General features: G+C 39.1%; 1 protein-coding gene across 3 annotated transcripts in view; it reads left to right on the top strand.

Moving 5' to 3' along the window:
- Positions 1 to 17925, top strand: part of PLD5 (phospholipase D family member 5) — a 488282-nt gene extending 470357 nt beyond the window's left edge. For 2 of the 3 annotated variants that reach the window (XM_036835888.1, XM_036835880.1), the window contains exons 6-8: positions 1723 to 1891; positions 5228 to 5342; positions 12834 to 17925. In XM_036835888.1, the coding sequence (XP_036691783.1) occupies positions 1723 to 1891; positions 5228 to 5342; positions 12834 to 13081 (532 nt within the window). In that variant the 3' untranslated portion in view covers positions 13082 to 17925. The remainder of the gene's footprint in view (positions 1 to 1722; positions 1892 to 5227; positions 5343 to 12833) is intronic. The other variant, XM_036835869.1, reaches the window with a different exon arrangement.
- The last annotated feature ends 258 nt before the right edge of the window (positions 17926 to 18183 follow it).

The following is an 18183-nucleotide window of genomic DNA, read 5'->3' as shown; positions in this document are numbered from 1 at the left end:
TCAAGAAGTTTTGTTCAAAGAGGAAAGAGATTGTACACCAGCCACAGAGGAATGCAGAGTCAAAGGAGAGGTCTCTGAATGGGATAGATTTATGTTTTTTTCTCAAATGAAGAAGCCAGAGAGGGAGAAGTTGAAGATATTTTCGGGAAGGAATGACTAATCAAATGCAGTTGCAGGGGGTCAAGGGAACAGCTTGGGGAGAAGGGGGGGATGCCTTATCCTCTGAATTAGAGGGAAGGGGATAAGGATGTGTGTGGCTATCAGGGTAGAACGTTGAGGAGGACCATGACCAAGACCCCCAATTTTGTGAATGAAGGAAAAAACAAATTTCTCTAGAGTGGGGCAACATTTAGAATAATTACAAAAGGTACAAGAGGTAGAACTGACCCAACACAAGGATAGGGATTGGCAGATGGTATTGAGAGCCCTGAATGCATTTGTGTTTTCTCCAGTCTGCACAAGCTTGAGATGGCTTTTTCCAGTTGTCCTCTGCTTTATAGCTATAGAAATACACCAAAGGTATTACAGCACTGATCTAGGATTTAGATTTTGCAAAGAGCTAAAGGAAGGGAGAGGGGCAACTGTCCTTCAGGTGATCGGAACTGATATTAGGCTTGTCAGGGAAAGGAGATCAGGAGGAGCTAATGGACCAGGAAAAAGTAGAGGGACCTTGGATCTGGGGCCCACACAGGTGAAAGAGCAGGTACAAATAAGAGAGTAGAGGAACCTGAAGGACAGGAAGCTGGGGTCAGATATAAAGAGGAGACCTTTGGAGGTGCAATTATTATGAAACATATATTTTGAATAGTATATCATTAGTCCAAATAATGAATTGGTCCAGAATTAGGGGAAGATTTGTATGAATAAATGAAAGGTCTACAAATTACAGGGCTACACAGAGATAGAGCAATTTGAGACTTGTCTTTAACGTGGGACAAGTTGTTTTTGTTTTTGTTTTTTAACATGAGAACTAAGTTACAGTTCTGAAAGAAACATTGTGTTTTAGGGGGTGGGGGGCAGTGGCTGGCCCCACATCCTAAATCAAGTGGACAGCACAATCTGGTGGAAAATACACAGCAGAATTTTAAGAGAAGCTGTGGCCTTAGGGAAGAGTCCGGATTTAGTCAAAGTAAAAGGTTAAGAATTCAGGGAAAAGGCTAAGCCTATAGGGGAAACTGCCTGATGGAGGATTCTAGGGCCCCAGAGTAGTGGGGGTCTTGGTAAGGAGAGACGAAGACAGTTTGGAAATAAGAGTGTGGGAAAGCTAGGATAACGAGAGCAAAATCTCATTGGGGGTGACACTTACCAAAGAAGAGAGGTTTGAGAAGCATTTGGAGGCAAAGGGGTGCTCAAGGATCCTAACTGGAATTCTGTTGGAAAGTTGATTCTCCTTGCACATATGAACTGAGACCCAGGTAGAGTTGGAGGTGTAGTGAGGGTGACATGTGGTGGTGGTCAGTCTGTCTGTGCCCTCTGCCCACACAGCCTGAGAACCTGGTGGTAAGAGACCTCACTTTAGGCTGGACAGGACCAGTAAAGCACCATTTCTCAATGTCCTAACTCAGGAGGCTGGCATTTTTTCAACATATCCTACCAGGTTATTTATATTACAGAAAAAAGTAATGATCAAGTTAATATCAATGTTCTCTATAGTCTAGAAAATTTATTTCCCCAAACTAACTAATTTTCTTTATTTTATCTGTATGGATATTATTTCTACAGGACTTACTGGCCAGACTTGGATGGGAAAATTAGAGAAGCGTTAGTTTTGCGAAGCATTAAAGTTCGACTCCTTATCAGCTTCTGGAAGGAAACTGACCCCCTCACATTTAACTTTATTTCATCTCTTAAAGCTATTTGCACTGAAATAGCCAACTGCAGTTTGAAAGTTGTAAGTATTATATTGACTGAGTTATTGAATTAAAAGTTTATTTCCTTCATACATCTGTGAAAACTGTAAGCGCACACATACACATGAACTTCCAGTCAGAACCAGGACAACAATCTTTGATAGTGAAAAATACCTCAAAAGGTAGGTTAACTAATTTTTCAAAACAACCGTATCCCCAAAAAAAGGAGACTAGAATCCAAGTTTCCTGGTGCCAGCCTAACCCTCTTTATATACACTTTCAGTTGCATCCTCTCCATTTTGTTCAAACTTCCTCCTTCACCTACTTTTCTTATTTGTGAGACTGTGACCAACAGAGCATTGGAACATGCACCAGCACAGACTCCCCCAGCTCTAAAGCACCCCCAGCCTGGGTTTCTGTACTTGTTCCAGGTCCCTTGGGCTGCACCCTAATCCGTGTCTGCATACGTTGAGGGAGGCAAGGTTGAGGATTTGTACTACCCTAAACGTGCTAACTCTCTAGCTCACCTTTGAATCTCCTCTGGTCCTCACATGGAGCACCCTCTTCCTCCCCTCAGAGCCCTTGTACATGTGCTTTCCTCTCCTACAATACTCTCCTCCATGCATTACCTGACTAATGCCCACTAATCCTTTAGGTATCAACTTCCCCCAACCTCTGCTGCAGTCATTCAACAAATGTACACTGAGACCTGACTCTGCTCCGTGCCAGGCCCTCTTCTAGGTGATAAAGTTGTGCTCCATGAAGCACTCAGGGACCCAGGATGACAGGGGCTCCACTGTCAACTTTGACACATGGCTTCCAAGATGGCCTTGAGCCTCAATATCCCAAGACCAATCAGAAGAAGAGAGAGTGCAGGAGTGCACAAGAGGCATTTATGAGTTAGGCCTAGAGGTGATGAATGTCCCTGTAGCCTTCATTCTCTGGAGGACAGTCCCTCTGTGCTCAGCAAAGCCCCAGATGTCAAAGCATCAGAATATAGAAAATAAAAAGATGTGTTTAATACAAGCAGAGGCAGAGAGGAGAATATCTGGGGCCTATGGCACATGATGCATTTGCTCCTATCTCTTCTCTCGACTTCCCCTCAGAACAATTCAGTGGTCTCCACCCACCCACTGTTTCCTGACCCCACAGCACACCTGCTACTAAGGCACTGTCAGTTGAAATCTGTGTCATGAAATATTAAGGGCTCTCATTTAAGACTTACAAGAAATTACAAGGAAAGTAGAATCCATCATTCTAACCTCTACAGTATTTATGCAGCTTCATTTTTTCAAACACTCATGGTCACAATACTCGAATAAACCAAACATTAATAGTTCACTGTTGGACATTTAATAAAACAGAGACTCCAATCTTCATTTAAGCCAGGCCATGCATTTCTAAGCATCAAGATAAGCCTTGAGGAGAAGGAAGTCTATGGCCCCGACATCTAGACCACAGATGGATGAAAAGATTTTCCAAGAAGAGTGGGAGTTGGAATCTTGCATATAACATGTCTTCAGGAGCCTGGGAGCACTGATAAAGCAGATAGCCTGGTAATCTCTGTCCTTAGAGCAGTAAACACCTTCCCCCTGGCTTTGTGGGTTTGTATCCATGAGGAGGCTCATGGAAAGAGACTGCACTCACCAAGTTTTCCTAGTTAACTGAGGTTGTTTTAAAATAAATTAACAAGTCACTTTTGAAATATCTTTGCTGTCACTTGCAGCACGTTAGGCGTCTAATAGTATGTCAGTGAATACAATATGATTTCTGCTGTTGTCTTAGTCTCCCAGAAAAAGGTCTTTTCCCTCTTTAGGGTCATCTTCAACTTTCTAGAGGAAATGGGTTCTCAGTAAAGCCTCAAGCTGTGATGCCATCACTGACTTAAATTAGGATGTATAATTTATTCTTTTTCAAATTTGTCTCGATTCTGCAATAATATCTTCCTCAAAAGGAAATAGCAAGTGTGTAGACAAGTATGGTGATAGAATGTCCAAGCAAGATGACTGCTGGCTGTTATCAGTATTCATGTGACCTCACAAGTATAAAACCACGACTTAAGAGCATTCACAGGTTATTAAGTCCACTTGAAGAGTCCACAAAGGCTATATGTGAACCCATCAAACTTGACACAGATTTTGCAGAAGATAGGAACTGAGGAAATAAGGTGATCCAGTCTGCATTGCCTATAATCATGGTAATATGGCAATAGGAGAACATTCCTCTGGGATGTACAATAGACAGTTCTTAGGTGGTAGATTTTGGCCTGTGTATCATTGATCTCAAGGGTTCTACAAAAAAAAAAAAAAATCAGAATACAATTTTCAGGGCTGGAAGAGACCTTAGTGATCACTTGGTTTATCACTTCTTTCTCAACCTGGAGGGGAGGGAAAAACCAACTCTCATTATTTCCCCAAACCAAATTTGAACACTTACAGTTTTAAAACTGTAAATGATATCTCCATTTCTAGGTATCATCCTATTTTTCTCACTGCCTCTTCTTTCCTTCAATCACACATGATTCTACAGATGTAAGACATTCTGGAAATATTCCATGCAGTTTTGAAAATGTTCCACGTTTTTCAATGTGGAGGAGACCTGAGGTCTTCACCTTTGATGGTGTCTTCCTGTGAACTCAGTCACAGTTTAAGCCTCATCTGAGCACTTGCCAATTTCAGCAGAATCCTGAAGCCACTCCTGATGTCACCTACCTCTCTTAGCTCCCCCATCCCCATTCCAGGTGAACTGGAATGCTGCTTTTTGGATCACATTAAAGTTGAAATTCAGGATTTATGGTTTGAAGTTGTGATTTTTTTGAGTTGCTTATTAAAAGAGCTTGTAGACCTAGGTGTTTAGATGGAAACTATTTGTTCTTTTGGCAAAATCTTTTTTTGACCTTTGCAAATCCCCAATTAATTCAGCTAGTCATTGACATGGGCCTGCTGCTTCTTATAATATATGCCACATGTGAGAATTCAGTTCATTGGCATGCTTGACAGAAAGCAACCTGAGGCATACTTAAAATGCCAGTGCACTCTGATGAATAAGACAATAAGAATTAGACAACTTCTGGCCCTTTCCCTGTTAAAAGAATGAATTTTATGTTCATTTTATAGTTTAAAAGTGTTAATTATAGACCTAGGTGAGCATGATAATTTTCTCTCTTGTTGCCTATATGGATTTGAGAACAAAAATAGCTTCATCTATATGAAGGAACAAGATTGTGGTTTTAATAACTCAATATGAGGTCTATTGTTGATACTTGAATAAGAAACCCTTCTGTGTTTGAACGAAACCAAAAATGTCCTCTATATTCACCTGCTTTGTTTATTTATTTATTTATTTATTTATTTATTTATTTATTTATTGTCTTACAGAAATTTTTTGATCTGGAAAGAGAGAATGCTTGTGTTACAAAAGAACAAAAGAATCACACCTTCCCTAGATTAAATCGCAACAAGTACATGGTGACGGATGGCGCAGCTTATATTGGTAGGTGTCAGGGCTGTAAGGCTCCTTAGGGGATCATGCAGATTAGTGGTGATCTATCTGTACTCTTCTGTACCCCATGGTGAGGAAGCCCCTGCCAGTGAGTGGGGGACCTTGAGGTCAGGGAACAGGAGGGTGAGGACAAAGAGCTCTTCAACCGAGCATCTCATCTGTGGCTTGGTTCATATGCTAGGAGACCATATGTGATGTCTTTTCGTAAATGTTTTGCAGAAATTCCATGGTCCATTTGTCTCATTTTATAGGTGAGGAGTTGGATGGCTCATGAAAGGCCAGTCCTGGCACTGAAATGAACCCAGCGCTCATTCCTACCCACTGTACCACAGCCAGCCTGTCATGAGTAATGGGGAGGCAGACATCATTGAAATTCGATGCCCAAACAAACACTACCTGTGCAATAATCCTACCCCTGCCATTTTTAAAATATCTAACTTTGGACAATTTACTTAAGCTCTCTAAAAACCTCAGTTCTCTCATCTGTAAAATGGAGTTAATAATAGTTTCTACTTCATAGGGTGAAGTTTAATTAAGATAATATGTACAAAGCACCTTGCACAATTAAAGCTCCTAACACATAGATAATACTAGATTCATGTTAGCTATTATTATTAAGGCAATAAAGCTCCAGATATAGAAACAATATGTATTGGTATATTTTTTACTAACGGATTAAATCTATTCTACTTTCCCATGGTGTGCATGAGTCCAGAGTAACCCCTTTACTGGTACTGTCACAGGCAGAGTGGAAGTTATTATCTATAAAATGAAAGTGCATAGATCACAAAACAGCAGGATGGTTATTACACCATACAAATGAAGTAGCAATCTCAAAGCAGAAAAGAAAAATGTGTCTGGGATGAAGGAATATGGAATCTGCATTATTTTTTCCAAATTCAGTGAGTAAAAAATATGCCATTTTAACTTTGTAAAGCACCTTGTCTTATTTGATTCTCTTAGCAACATTGTCAATAGGGAAGGCAGCTTTAATCACCTTCAATTTAGAAATAAGGAAATTGGGCCATAAGATATGAAATGAATTAAACACTTACTACTTCCTCTCTCAATGTGGAGATGTTCTGTCTTTTCCCATTTCGAATAGTTGTGTGTCTTATTAGTAGAATAATAGAATAGGGTAAGAATAATAGAATAGGATATTGAAATTTTTTAAAATGTGTATCATTCCAGTTCTAGAATATGACAATATTATTTTATTCATGTTGTCCCTCTCAGTGACCCAAGAGGTGATCATTTAGATTTTCTCATGTTCATCAATGCATGGAGAATAGAATGAAATGAGCTTCTTTTTAAACAAGTGGCAAAAGCAAACTCAAAGTTGTTTAGTCAAAAATGGGAACTTTTGCTTCAATATTGGGAAACATAGTGATGGATTAAGTTTTGGGCACAGTGGGATTTAAGGACTCAAATCTGAATATTTTACCTGCAGGGTTTACTTAAAGTAAGTTGTTATGTGCACATTCAGCAGTGACATGTGCTTATATCCAAATGTTCTTTATAATGAATTAAGTAAGTGTATTGGAGTCAGACAAACCTTTTTTTAATTTCAAGCACTGAAACTTACAAGCTGGAAGATGGTAAAGTCACACAATCTCTCTGAGCCTCTGAGGAGTCTCTGTTTCCTCATCTTTAAAATGGGGATAACAACACCTATCCTTTGGTGGTGGTATGAGGATTAAATGAGATAATATATGAGAAGCTCCCAACACTGTCACTGATCTCTCTGCCAGATTCCTACTAAATAATGATTCCTGACTCTCTCCCTTCTTCCTTCCCTGTAATGCATTTTTTTAAATAGACTTTTTTTTTAAAAGCAGTTTTAGGTTCACAGCAAAACTGCAGAAGGCACAGGGATTTCCTATATACCCCCCAACCCCACATGTGCATAGCCTCCCACATTACCAACATCCTTCACCAGAGTGGTACATTTGTCACAATTGATGAACTTACATTGACACATGATTATCACCCAATGTCCATTGTTTACATTAGTGTTCTCTCTTTGTGTTGTACATTCTGTGGATTTGGGCAAATGTATTTGGTTAAAATGTATGTGCTATTGTAGTATCACATAGAGTAGTTTCACTGCCCTAAAAATCCTCTGTGCTCCACCTATTTATCCCTCCCCCTACCCTGGCAACCTCTGATTTCTTTTTTAACTAACTCCGCAGTGTTGTCTTTTTCAAAATATATGGTTGGAATTATATAGTGTGTAGACTTTTACGATTGGCTTCTTTCACTTAGTAATATGCATTTAAGGTTCTTCTATGTCTTTTCATGGCTCGATAGCTCATTTCTTTTTAGTGCTTAATAATATTCCATTGTCTGGAATATTATTTATCGATTCACACTTTATCCATTCACCTATTGAAGGGCATCTTGGTTGCTCCAGGTTTTGACAATTATGAATAAAGCTGCTATAAACATCCATGTGCATATTTTTGTGTGGACATAAGTTTTCAACTCCGCTGGGTAAATACCATGGAGCATGATTACTGAATCATATGGTAGGAGTAAGTTTAGTTTTGTGAGAGACTGCAAAATTGTCTGCCAAAGTGGACATACTATTTTGCATTCCCACCAACAATGAGTGAGAGTTCCTGTTGCTCCACATCCTCACCAACATTTGGTGTTGTCAGTGTTCTGAATTTTGGCCATTCTAATAGCTGTGTATGACACATATCTCATTGTTTCAGTTTTCATTTCCCTTTGACATATGATGTGGAACATCTTTTCGTATGTGTATTTGCCATCTATCTTCTTAGGTGAGGTGTCTATTCAGGCCTTTGGCCCATTTTTTAAACAGATTTTTAATTTTCTTACTGTTCATTTTTAAGAGTTCTTTGTATATTGTGGATAACAGTCTTTTATCAGATATGTCTTTTGCAAATATTTTCTCCCAGACTGTGGTTTATCTTTGCATTCTCTTTCATTCTCTTTCACAGAGCAGAAATTTTTAATTTTAATGAAGTCCAACTTATCAATTATTTCTTTCATGGATCATGCCTTTGGTGTTGTATCTAAAAAGTTATCACCAAAACCAAGGTCAGCCAGGTTTTCTCCTATATTATCTTCTAGGAGTTTTGTATTTTACATTTAGGTATGATCATGTTTTGAGTTACATTTTGTGAAGGGTGTAAGGTCTGTGTCTAGATTCTTTTTCTTTTCTTTTTTTTTTTTGCATGTAGATGCCTAGTTCTTCTAGCATTGTTTGTTGAAAAGACTGTCTTTGCTCCATTGTATCGCCTTTGCTCCTTTGTCGTGATCAGTTGACTATATTTATGTGGGTTTATTTCTGGGTTCTTTATTATAATACATTTTTAAATGAGTACATTTTACACATAGCATTTTAGCAAAACATTAGTTCCCTAGAGTGAAGCATAGGTCTAATATAAAAATTCTTAAAGAACATAAAGAGGGAAAATTCATTGATAATTTAAATAATTATCAGCATATTCTGGAAATCTCTTAAGAAGTCACTCAGATACCTGCTGAGAATGCTGAATAAAGAAAAATCCACACTAGACCTTGCATGGAAATAGAGTTCCATTAAATGTTCACAAGACTTACAGAAGAATCCCCAGACAGTATCATCTCTCTAATTTTTTTTTTTAAGAGCTCCTGACTTATTTATTTATTTATTTAATTTTTGGGGCTGTGTTGGGTCTTCGTTTCTATGCGAGGGCTTTCTCTAGTTGTGGCAAGCAGGGGCCACTCTTCATCGCAGTGCGCGGGCTTTTCACTATCGTGGCCTCTCTTGTTGCGGGCCACAGGCTCCAGACGCGCAGGCTCAGTAGTTGTGGCTCATGGGCCTAGTTGCTCCGTGGCATGTGGGATCTTCCCAGACCAGGGCTCGAACCCGTGTCCCCTGCATTGGCAGGCAGATTCTCAACCACTGCGCCACCAGGGAAGCCCCCATCTCTCTAATTTTGATTTGAGTACATTTGAGTCAAGCTTGGCAAAGTTGTCTGAAAGGTGGTTTGGTTATTTATATATTATATCCAGTGAGTTCATCTACACCCTCACAGGGTGTTCCTGAGGGTAGCACTACAGCTATCCTGGCATCTGGGGCCTAAATGTGCATTCTAGAAGCTGAAATGGCAGTCTCAAAAAGAGCTGGGTAAAACTGCTTCCCAAACTGAAAAATGACTGAAGCATATACATGATTTTGAGGTTTAGCCCAGCCATCAGGAAATAAAGGTAGGAAAACAATCACGCTGGTGTAGGAATGCCCTGTAGTCCCGTGAAAGATGCCTAGGGCTATGATTCCTGAGAACAGACTAATTAAAACTTTGGAGAATCAATAAAGTTGGAGGATCTTGGCTCCATCCATTGTATCAAAGGAAAAAAGCTGAATTTCACAGAATGAGACTTCATAATCTTGTCACTTCTCTCCCATCATCATTCCCTCTCTCCGTGCTTCCCCCAAAGGATATGTGTTTCCTTCAGAGAGTGAGGTCTGCAAATGAATGGAGCAGAGATCTCAGTGCCGCCTGATGCTCCAGCCCTGGGGGCTGATGAAACCTAGGGTGAAGAGCGCAATTAGCACAAAGCGAGTACACCTTTAAGCGTGGGCTGCGGAGTCAGACCTGGCTTTGAACCTCAACTGTGGGATTTTTTTCACTTCCACCTTGGACAAATTACTTAACCTTTCTGTGCCTTAATTTCCTCATCAATACAGTGAAGTTAATATTGTCACCTCATAGGACTGCAGTGAATATTGAATGAGATAATGTTATGATATCTCATAAAAAATTACTGCCCTTGGTCTAATGCCTTGCACTTAATCTTAAGATGAGATTTTAGTGTCTTATCAAGAAGTCCTTGAAAAGTGTGCTGTCTTCTGTTTATGGAATGAATAGAAGGTGCCTCCTACCAGCGGTTTCCAGAATAACTCTCAACCTGCAGTAGCTACAAATCCTCTGTTTAGAGGTTCAAGCTGGTGTTCACCTGGCACTGAGCATTTGCACAAAGCCGCAGCCTCTGAGCATGGCCACATGTCTGAGAGCAACAGCAAAAGGAGTCTCTGTGCAGAGACTCTAACACAGTATTACAAACCATTTAGCAAGCAGTTTGCTAATTTATAGCAATAAAATTCAGTCAAAATTATGTCTATCATGAAGTCATTGACAGCATCATTGTAGTGTTTGTGTGGGTTGGGGTGAGATATAAAGAGAGAGAGAGGAGTTCCTTCTCTATGCTGATAATATTTGACTTTTAGAGGAATAAACTTAAGGAGTAAAATGAGGGACAAGGGGACCACCTTCCAGTATTCCAGGCAGTGCCAGATGGAAAAGGGAGTTGATATGTGCGGGGGGCTCCCGAGAGTAGAGAAGGGCTGAAGAATGAGAGCTATAAAGGAACAGATATTAGCTTTCTCTACAGATGTCCCTTCTCCCAGCAGCTTCTCCCACAGGTGACTGCAGGGCCTTGGGTCAAGGATGCCCAGGGACCATGATCTCAGCATCTTTCAGCAAATATTCCTGCAGGGTGCCTGAGGAGCCACTGAGGGAATGGAAAGTCAAGCTCTATACTTAAAAGCCTTCGGTTCCCTTGTGGAACCAGCTCTGAACCAAAAAGGATGGTGGTAATTTATTAGCTAATTTTGTCAGTCTTGACATGGGTAAATTTTTATTAGTGAGAATGATTCTTCATTTATAGTATTGAAGATAGTTCATGGAGTCTAGCAGACCTGGGTTGACCGTTGATTAACCATGTGAAGCTGGGCAAATTTATTCACCTCTTTGAGCCTCAGAGTCCTCTTCTGTCAAGTGAGCATAAATCCTACCAACCATATGAGGTAATGTGTACAAATAGAAAGCATAGTGCTTTGCTCATAGTAGGCACTTACTAACTGATAGTTCCTCTGCCCTCTACATTCCTTATGTCCCGACCTCATTCCTGACTCTTCCCCTTCATGCTCTAAGATCCTTATCAGATCTTTTGTGCATAAATATGTTATCTTCCCTGTGGAATTAGTTTCCTAATTGATAAGTTTCTGTGCCTTTCTTATTATTCAGTGAAATGCTCTCTTCCTGACACATCTAGTCAGAGTTAGAAATTGCTTTCTCCTGCCCTCATGGCATAGTATACATACATCTCTTGTACTATCTCATATGCCTTGTATTATACTTTCTGTGTTTTCCTCCTGGACTCCTGGAAGGCAGAGACTGTGATTTTAAGTTTTATATCATGGCCCCTAATATAGTACCTGGTAGACATTGTACACTCAGTAAATATGCGTAAATGAAGACAAAGAAAAGCAAAGAAATAAATGGTGCTATACCCTCCTGAGAGTACCTTTGCTCTCCTACTGGAACTCTCTCCCCATTGGATACCAAAGACAAGAGATTCATCTGGGAGTTTTGGGTAGTCCAGTCCTTTTATCTACTCCCACTTTGAAAATGGACTACATGCAAGTCGCATAGACATGATTATTCCCTTCTGGGGTGGATCCCAGCCTTACTACCTATTATGGGCCCCCCAAAATTAGTATGTTGAAGTCCTAACCCCAGTACCTCAGAATATGACCTTATTTGGAGACAGGGTCTTTATAGAGGGAATCAAGTTAAGGTGAGGTCATTAGGGTGGTTTCTCATCCAATTTGGTTGCTGTCCTTATAAAGATGGGAAATTTGGACATAGAGATGTGTGTAGAGGGGAGATGATGTGAAGAGACACAAGGAGGAGATGGCCATCTATAAGCCAAGGAGAGAGGCCTGGCACAGATCCTGCTTTCACAGCCCTCAGGAGGAACCAACCTGCCAACATCATCTTAGACTTTTAGCCTCCAGAACTGTGAGACAATACATTTCTGTTGTTTAAGTTCCCAGTCTGTTGTGCTTTGTGATGGCAGACCTAGCAAACTAATATACCACCTATACCAGCAGTCACTCTGGGGAGGTGCCCTGATTCCTAGGCTGAGAAGCCTGATCCTGGAACTGGGAATGACTTACCACCCAAGCAAGGAGTGTTTTGTGTGTTTAGTTAAAAACTGGTTCTCCTTCTCTGGCTTCAGCTTTTTCTTTGATGTGAAAGCTTCTGAACATTATAATTAGAATCTCTCATTTGTACGTATGGATTAGATGTTGTCTCTTTGAGAAGGTAGTAATTGTTCACAGGATTTTTAAGTGTATTCCTGTATATTTTAAATGTTGCTGTATTTAGTGTGCCTTGTGAGTGTCAATAAGAAATAACATTTACCAAAAAAGAACATCAGATTTCCTGTTTTGAGTTTCAAGTTGAGCAAAGCTGAAGAAAATGCCAAAATAATATGCAAATATTAATATGCCATATGTAAGCTTTCTTGGATTTTTTTCTATGAGCTGTCAACACAATTCAGTCTCCCTGTCACTATTCCCGGGTATTTTTTTTTAATAGAATCTGCTCTATATTTCTTTAAATGGAGAATATTCCCCTGTGGATCTTAACTCTTTACCATCATTTCCTTTGTCTTTTGCAGGAAATTTTGACTGGGTAGGGAATGATTTTACCCAGAATGCTGGCACAGGCCTTGTTATCAACCAAGCAGATGTGAGAAACAACACAAGCATCATTAAGCAACTTAAGGATGTATTTGAAAGGGACTGGTACTCGCCCTACTCCAGAACCTTGCAGCCCACCAAGCAGCCGAACTGCTCAAGCCTCTTCAAACTCAGACCCTCCTCAAATAAAACTGTCACCTACAACGCAAGTGGAAAGGACCCCTAGAGTGTATAGTCTGAATGAACAAACTTACAGGACACCTTATATTTCACATTTATACAAAAAAGACTTGAGGAGAGAAAAATAATTTAATATGTCTTTTTTAGGGAAAAAGCACACAAAAATATTCTCTGAATGACATGTAATATCTTATCTAACAATATCTTAGCCGCGTGTACACTAAATTTAAGACTTTTGTATTTGTTACTTCTGACAGGGAATGTCATTTTGGCTTGGAAGTTAGTTTTTACGTTTGCATACAAATTTTAAGACTTTGATGCCTCTTCCTTTCTAGTTTTAGAACTTTTTCTGCTGACCACCTGGTCAGTTCTTAAGAAGCTTAGCATGTGGTAAGCTCTTTTATACCATTCTGAGAACCGCTGACTTAGAGAGGAGAGTGAGCATTTTGCCCTGGAGAAGAGACTGATCGAACCAAATATTTGTCCTTGAAAACCATTTCCAAGACCTATATAGTCATGTAAGCATGAACAGCTTACATCTCATGCCCATCTTCAACACACTTGAAAAATACCCTTTCTGCCTCCTTCTGCATTTTTTCCAATACCATAGCTTTTATTTTCTATCACTTTCTCTTCTCACAAAATATTATATAGCACCCCTATATTCACCTAAACATTAGTTCCAAGTGCGATTGTATCTTTTATATGTATGAATTGTTCAGAATGGATGCAAAATGTTAACAGCAGTCTTTAATCTTCACCTTTCAACTGCATTTTCCCTACCAAATTGATATTTTAAAACCACAGCCAACAATGTGTATCCTTTCTCTCAAACTCAGAAAACTTATGTAGCCACCTGCTAATATCCAGCAAGCTATTAAGTCTGCATTATAAGAATAAAGTAGTTTTTCACATTTTTGTTTAGTTTATGGTGTTTATAAGTGGATTTTAATTTCTTTAGAATCCTTATGCAGCTAAGAGTATGCCAGCAAGCATTTATAGAGCTATTTAATATACCTTCTGCTATTTAATATACCAAATGCTTTTCAGAGAAATGCAATTTAAATACTGTGCTTAACATATTTTACTAAGAAACAAAAAATATTGGATTATTGTTCTATGATGTCCTTGTGTGTTGTTGTTTTATATCTATACAATATATAACCCTATATTAATGGAGACTTGCTACACTAGAGAGAGGCTTGGCCTCTTCAGAACCCAGAGCAGGTGCCCTTCAGGACGTCTAGTCTTAATGTTGCTCCTGACTCTCCCTGGCCTGGGAACAGAGTCCTGTACTTCTTGGCCTCAGGTTTCTACTGGTAATGTAGGGACAGTAATAATCACCTACCTCGAAAGATGTTGTCACAGTAGAAAATATTTATAACTTGTTTTGAAATCAAGAGAACCTATATAAATGCTAACCATTATGAAGCATAATCTTTTTCTTGAAATAATGTTTGTGGTATCCTGATATAATCAATAGCAGGTTCACCAAGAGAACCCACAAGGGAAAACAAATCCACAGCTTCCAATTGCAAATATGGGTGAACACAGCAACGCAAAAGCCCTGCTGGAGATCTGAATTGTCATCATTTTGATGGAACATTTTGTTGGGCCACTTTGGCATGAATAAGATCAAAACAAAACCAGACCGTTTGCTTGGGGTTCTTCTTTAAGACTGGCATATACATGTGTCTTTAGAGCAAGAAAAAGCAATCTCAAAATTTTTTTATATCTAGAGACTTGATTTCTAATATGCCAGAAAGAGTGATGTAGGAACCAACAAGTCCTGTCCAGTGGGTTCACTTGGTGGAAAATGGCTATTGTTGGTCATCTAGTGATCCCATAACTTCCTTTCTTGTTGTTTCCAAGGGTTGGTTTACTGGATATCTAACCAGGCTGTGAAGAGAGTTGGAAGAGAGATGTATTTTTAAGAGTAACATGTTTTTATGAATGACTAAGGGATTCTTAATGAAATTCTGCATCAGTAATGGCCAGCCCATAAGACTCTAAATATTTACCATATGCCCATCCTTGTTTGAGTAGGGCGTTATCCTGTCAGTCATCTCAGTAAAGGTAGTTTTAATGATGATTAACAAGAGAATGCAAAAGAAAGTAAACAGAGTTGACATGGAGACAAACAAACGTAATAATTTCACTGCTGGGCAAGGAAAAGCAACTGGGCTGGATTTGAAAAGGGCATCTAAAGATTGGAGAGTCAGTTGCTTCCTTGTTCATTCCCAAGTTGTCTCCAGTATTTGTCATAGCCATGGGACAAGCATAGGCTTGGTATAATGGCACCCCTTCACTGTTGCTACCTTTTGCATATGATAGAAGAGAATTTTGTCCTTTACGGAATGACCATTATTGCCATTTCCCTCTGAGCCCCATCAAAAAGGTAGCTCCAGGAACTGTGTCCAGGATTTTCTGCCATGCACCATCAGCAGCAGAACCCTAACTGGCCAAGCAGGCCACCTCCTCAGGGTGGTCCAGTCAGCAGCAACCAGGCCACTGTTTCCAGGGAGCAAAGTTAACCTTCAGTGGCAGCCAGGAAAACAGCCCCTGTTCAGAAAGTGTCATAAAAATGGGTTCATGTTTCCTAAGAGAAAATTTACTTCTGCAGAACTTTCTTTTTCATTTGAGTGCTTTGTCTACCCCTCTATAAGTATTCTTCCTCTCTTTTATACTTTGTGCCTGTGCTAAATAGACTACCAACTTCCATCTTCCCCCACCAACAAACAACCCAGGAATTATTTCCCAGGAGGAAAAGAAGGTAAAACAAAAGCACTTTAATTCAAGACTATCTATCTGATGGATATCCATGTCAGAAATTATGAGGAGGAGGGTGACCACTAACATCCATTTTTTTCTCCATAAACATTCCAGGAATTATTTCCCAAGGGGGAAAAAAAGGAAAGCAGACACAATTTGAGACCATATTTTAGGTTTCTGTGCTGCTAGCATTAACCTAGTGCGTTATTGGTTCTCAAGCATTGATTTAAAAACAGTGATTCACTATATGAGAATACTTCTGTTGACTGTGGATCCAGTAGACCGTCTGATGGACCTTCCGGTTGAAAACTTGCATATGAGTGTCAATAGGTTCTATGCAGCCTGATGTCCTCCCAAACCACACGACTTTGATCACTCCCAAATCAAATCATTGACACACACTATCAAATATCAATACTGTTGACCTCCACTGCACTGCCACTGGCCACTAGTATATCCGATAATAGAATCACAGCTTATCAAACCACTGGAGAGGAAGTGGAACATTCTGGGTTCTATCCATGCTCTGTAAATGCCACACTTTGAGTACCTGAAAATGATAGGAGCAAGGCACACTGAAAATGTCCCTACTGTCTCTAAAGCACTTTGTAAAGAGATGCTTCATGGACTTCCAAAGTCTGGTGGAACAGAATAAATCTAACATCTTTAAAAAGTCAAAGCAGACTAAGTAAATGAAAGGGCTGTGGGAAAGCTTTGCGTCTGTGTAGCTCTGGGCACCACTTTTCCCATTTGGACTGTGTTTGTGCTGTTGTTCATCTCATTTCTGATTGGGTTCTTGCTGAGATGGGTCTGATCATATTTTTGTTTGATCTTACCCCTTGAAAACTGTGTTTTCTTACCGCAGTTACTGGTTTGTTAAAAGTGCCTTGCTGAACCTGGGACTGACAGAAGCTCATTTCCCTCCAGCCTATGGCTATCCTCAAGTGACTTTGATTCATTCTGAGTTTTGTTTGTTTTTAGAAACTTTTATTGAGATAAATTACAGGTGGAAAAACTAAAAAGACTATAAGAATTTCTTGATAAGATCAGACCCAGAGCCATCTGTCTCAGGAATTCTATCCCAGAATCTGCCTTTTTTTCTTTTTTCATAAGTATACCACTTATGTGAGTTTCTCTGTCTAAAAATCGTTTTGTTATTTTCAACATTTAAGGAATGTAAAAAGCTACCTTCACTCTCAGTAGAGCAGTTATCTTCTGTAATGAAAGATACTTTGCTATGGGTTATTCAAACTCAGCGCCTTATAAACAGCCCCCATATATTGTGGATGAATGTTTGATTCTTTGGTTTACTGTACTTATTCTCAATGAACTGGTGCAGTTTATTATAAGCCTTTTGAAGGAAAAATTATCATAATGTCCATTTGGCCTAAGGTAGATTGGATAAATTAATCCATATTCAGCATTTTTCCATTCACTGTGATTTAACATCTTTCCTTTTCTTTTTACATGTCGGTAACCAAATAGCAGTTTATTATTTTTATGTTATTGATTTAAATTTGTGGAAGCTTTTTAATAGTCCTGAAGTCAACCCCAGTTCATAGCCTACCTTTCATATTTGAGAGAATTCCTATCATTGGCTGAATTATAAAGATACTGTGTTTTACGGTGACTAGATAGGTATACTTCAGAAGTTTCCTGAAATTGTAAGAAACAAATTTTCTTATTTTTGACCCATTAGCAGTCTTGTACTTAGAGTTCTAAAAAAGGTTACTGATCACTTATGCTTCTTTTGGCAATTTTATGAAAAGAAAGATGAGATTTAATAGGCTATTAAATTTTTCACTTATGCATTTTCTTTTGTTATGTTCAACTACTAAACTACTAATTCTGTTACAAAAGAGACCTTGAATTTTTAATGCTTCTTTATGTAAATAGGATAAAGTTGTGCTGGACATATCTATATTATTAACTTAAAGATCCCTAAATAAATTGGTGTTTTTAAAGGTCTAAATTTAGGGGCATCATTAAAACTCTTAAATCTTTCATATAACCAAATGCTCAATTTTTTCAGAAGTAAATGTTATATGTTTTTCTCATTCTGTAAGATGAGGCATTTATGTTTCTCCTCAGCTTGATCTCAGAAACAAACGATCTCTCATCAGTACCCAGCTGTACTTTATGTACTGAATGATGTGAACACAGCTAACCCGGTGGCTATAGTCCCACCATTTTGTATATTTGCCCAAGAAGGCATCATTGTAACAGTATTCCTTTTTCTATTTTTAAAAAAGGAGTTTGTTTCCAATAGGCACTGGTTTTGAATAAATAAATGATCTTTCTTAAAATGAAGAAATCATTGTAGTGACCAGGCTCTACACTTGGGCCCAGTGACAGAAAAGGCCTTTGTGGATGGAG

Source organism: Balaenoptera musculus, chromosome 1 (genome assembly GCF_009873245.2).
Source record: "Balaenoptera musculus isolate JJ_BM4_2016_0621 chromosome 1, mBalMus1.pri.v3, whole genome shotgun sequence".
NCBI lineage: Eukaryota > Metazoa > Chordata > Mammalia > Artiodactyla > Balaenopteridae > Balaenoptera > Balaenoptera musculus.
The sequence above is the reverse complement of the archived record's forward strand: the minus strand, read 5'-3'. Positions and strand labels throughout refer to the sequence as shown.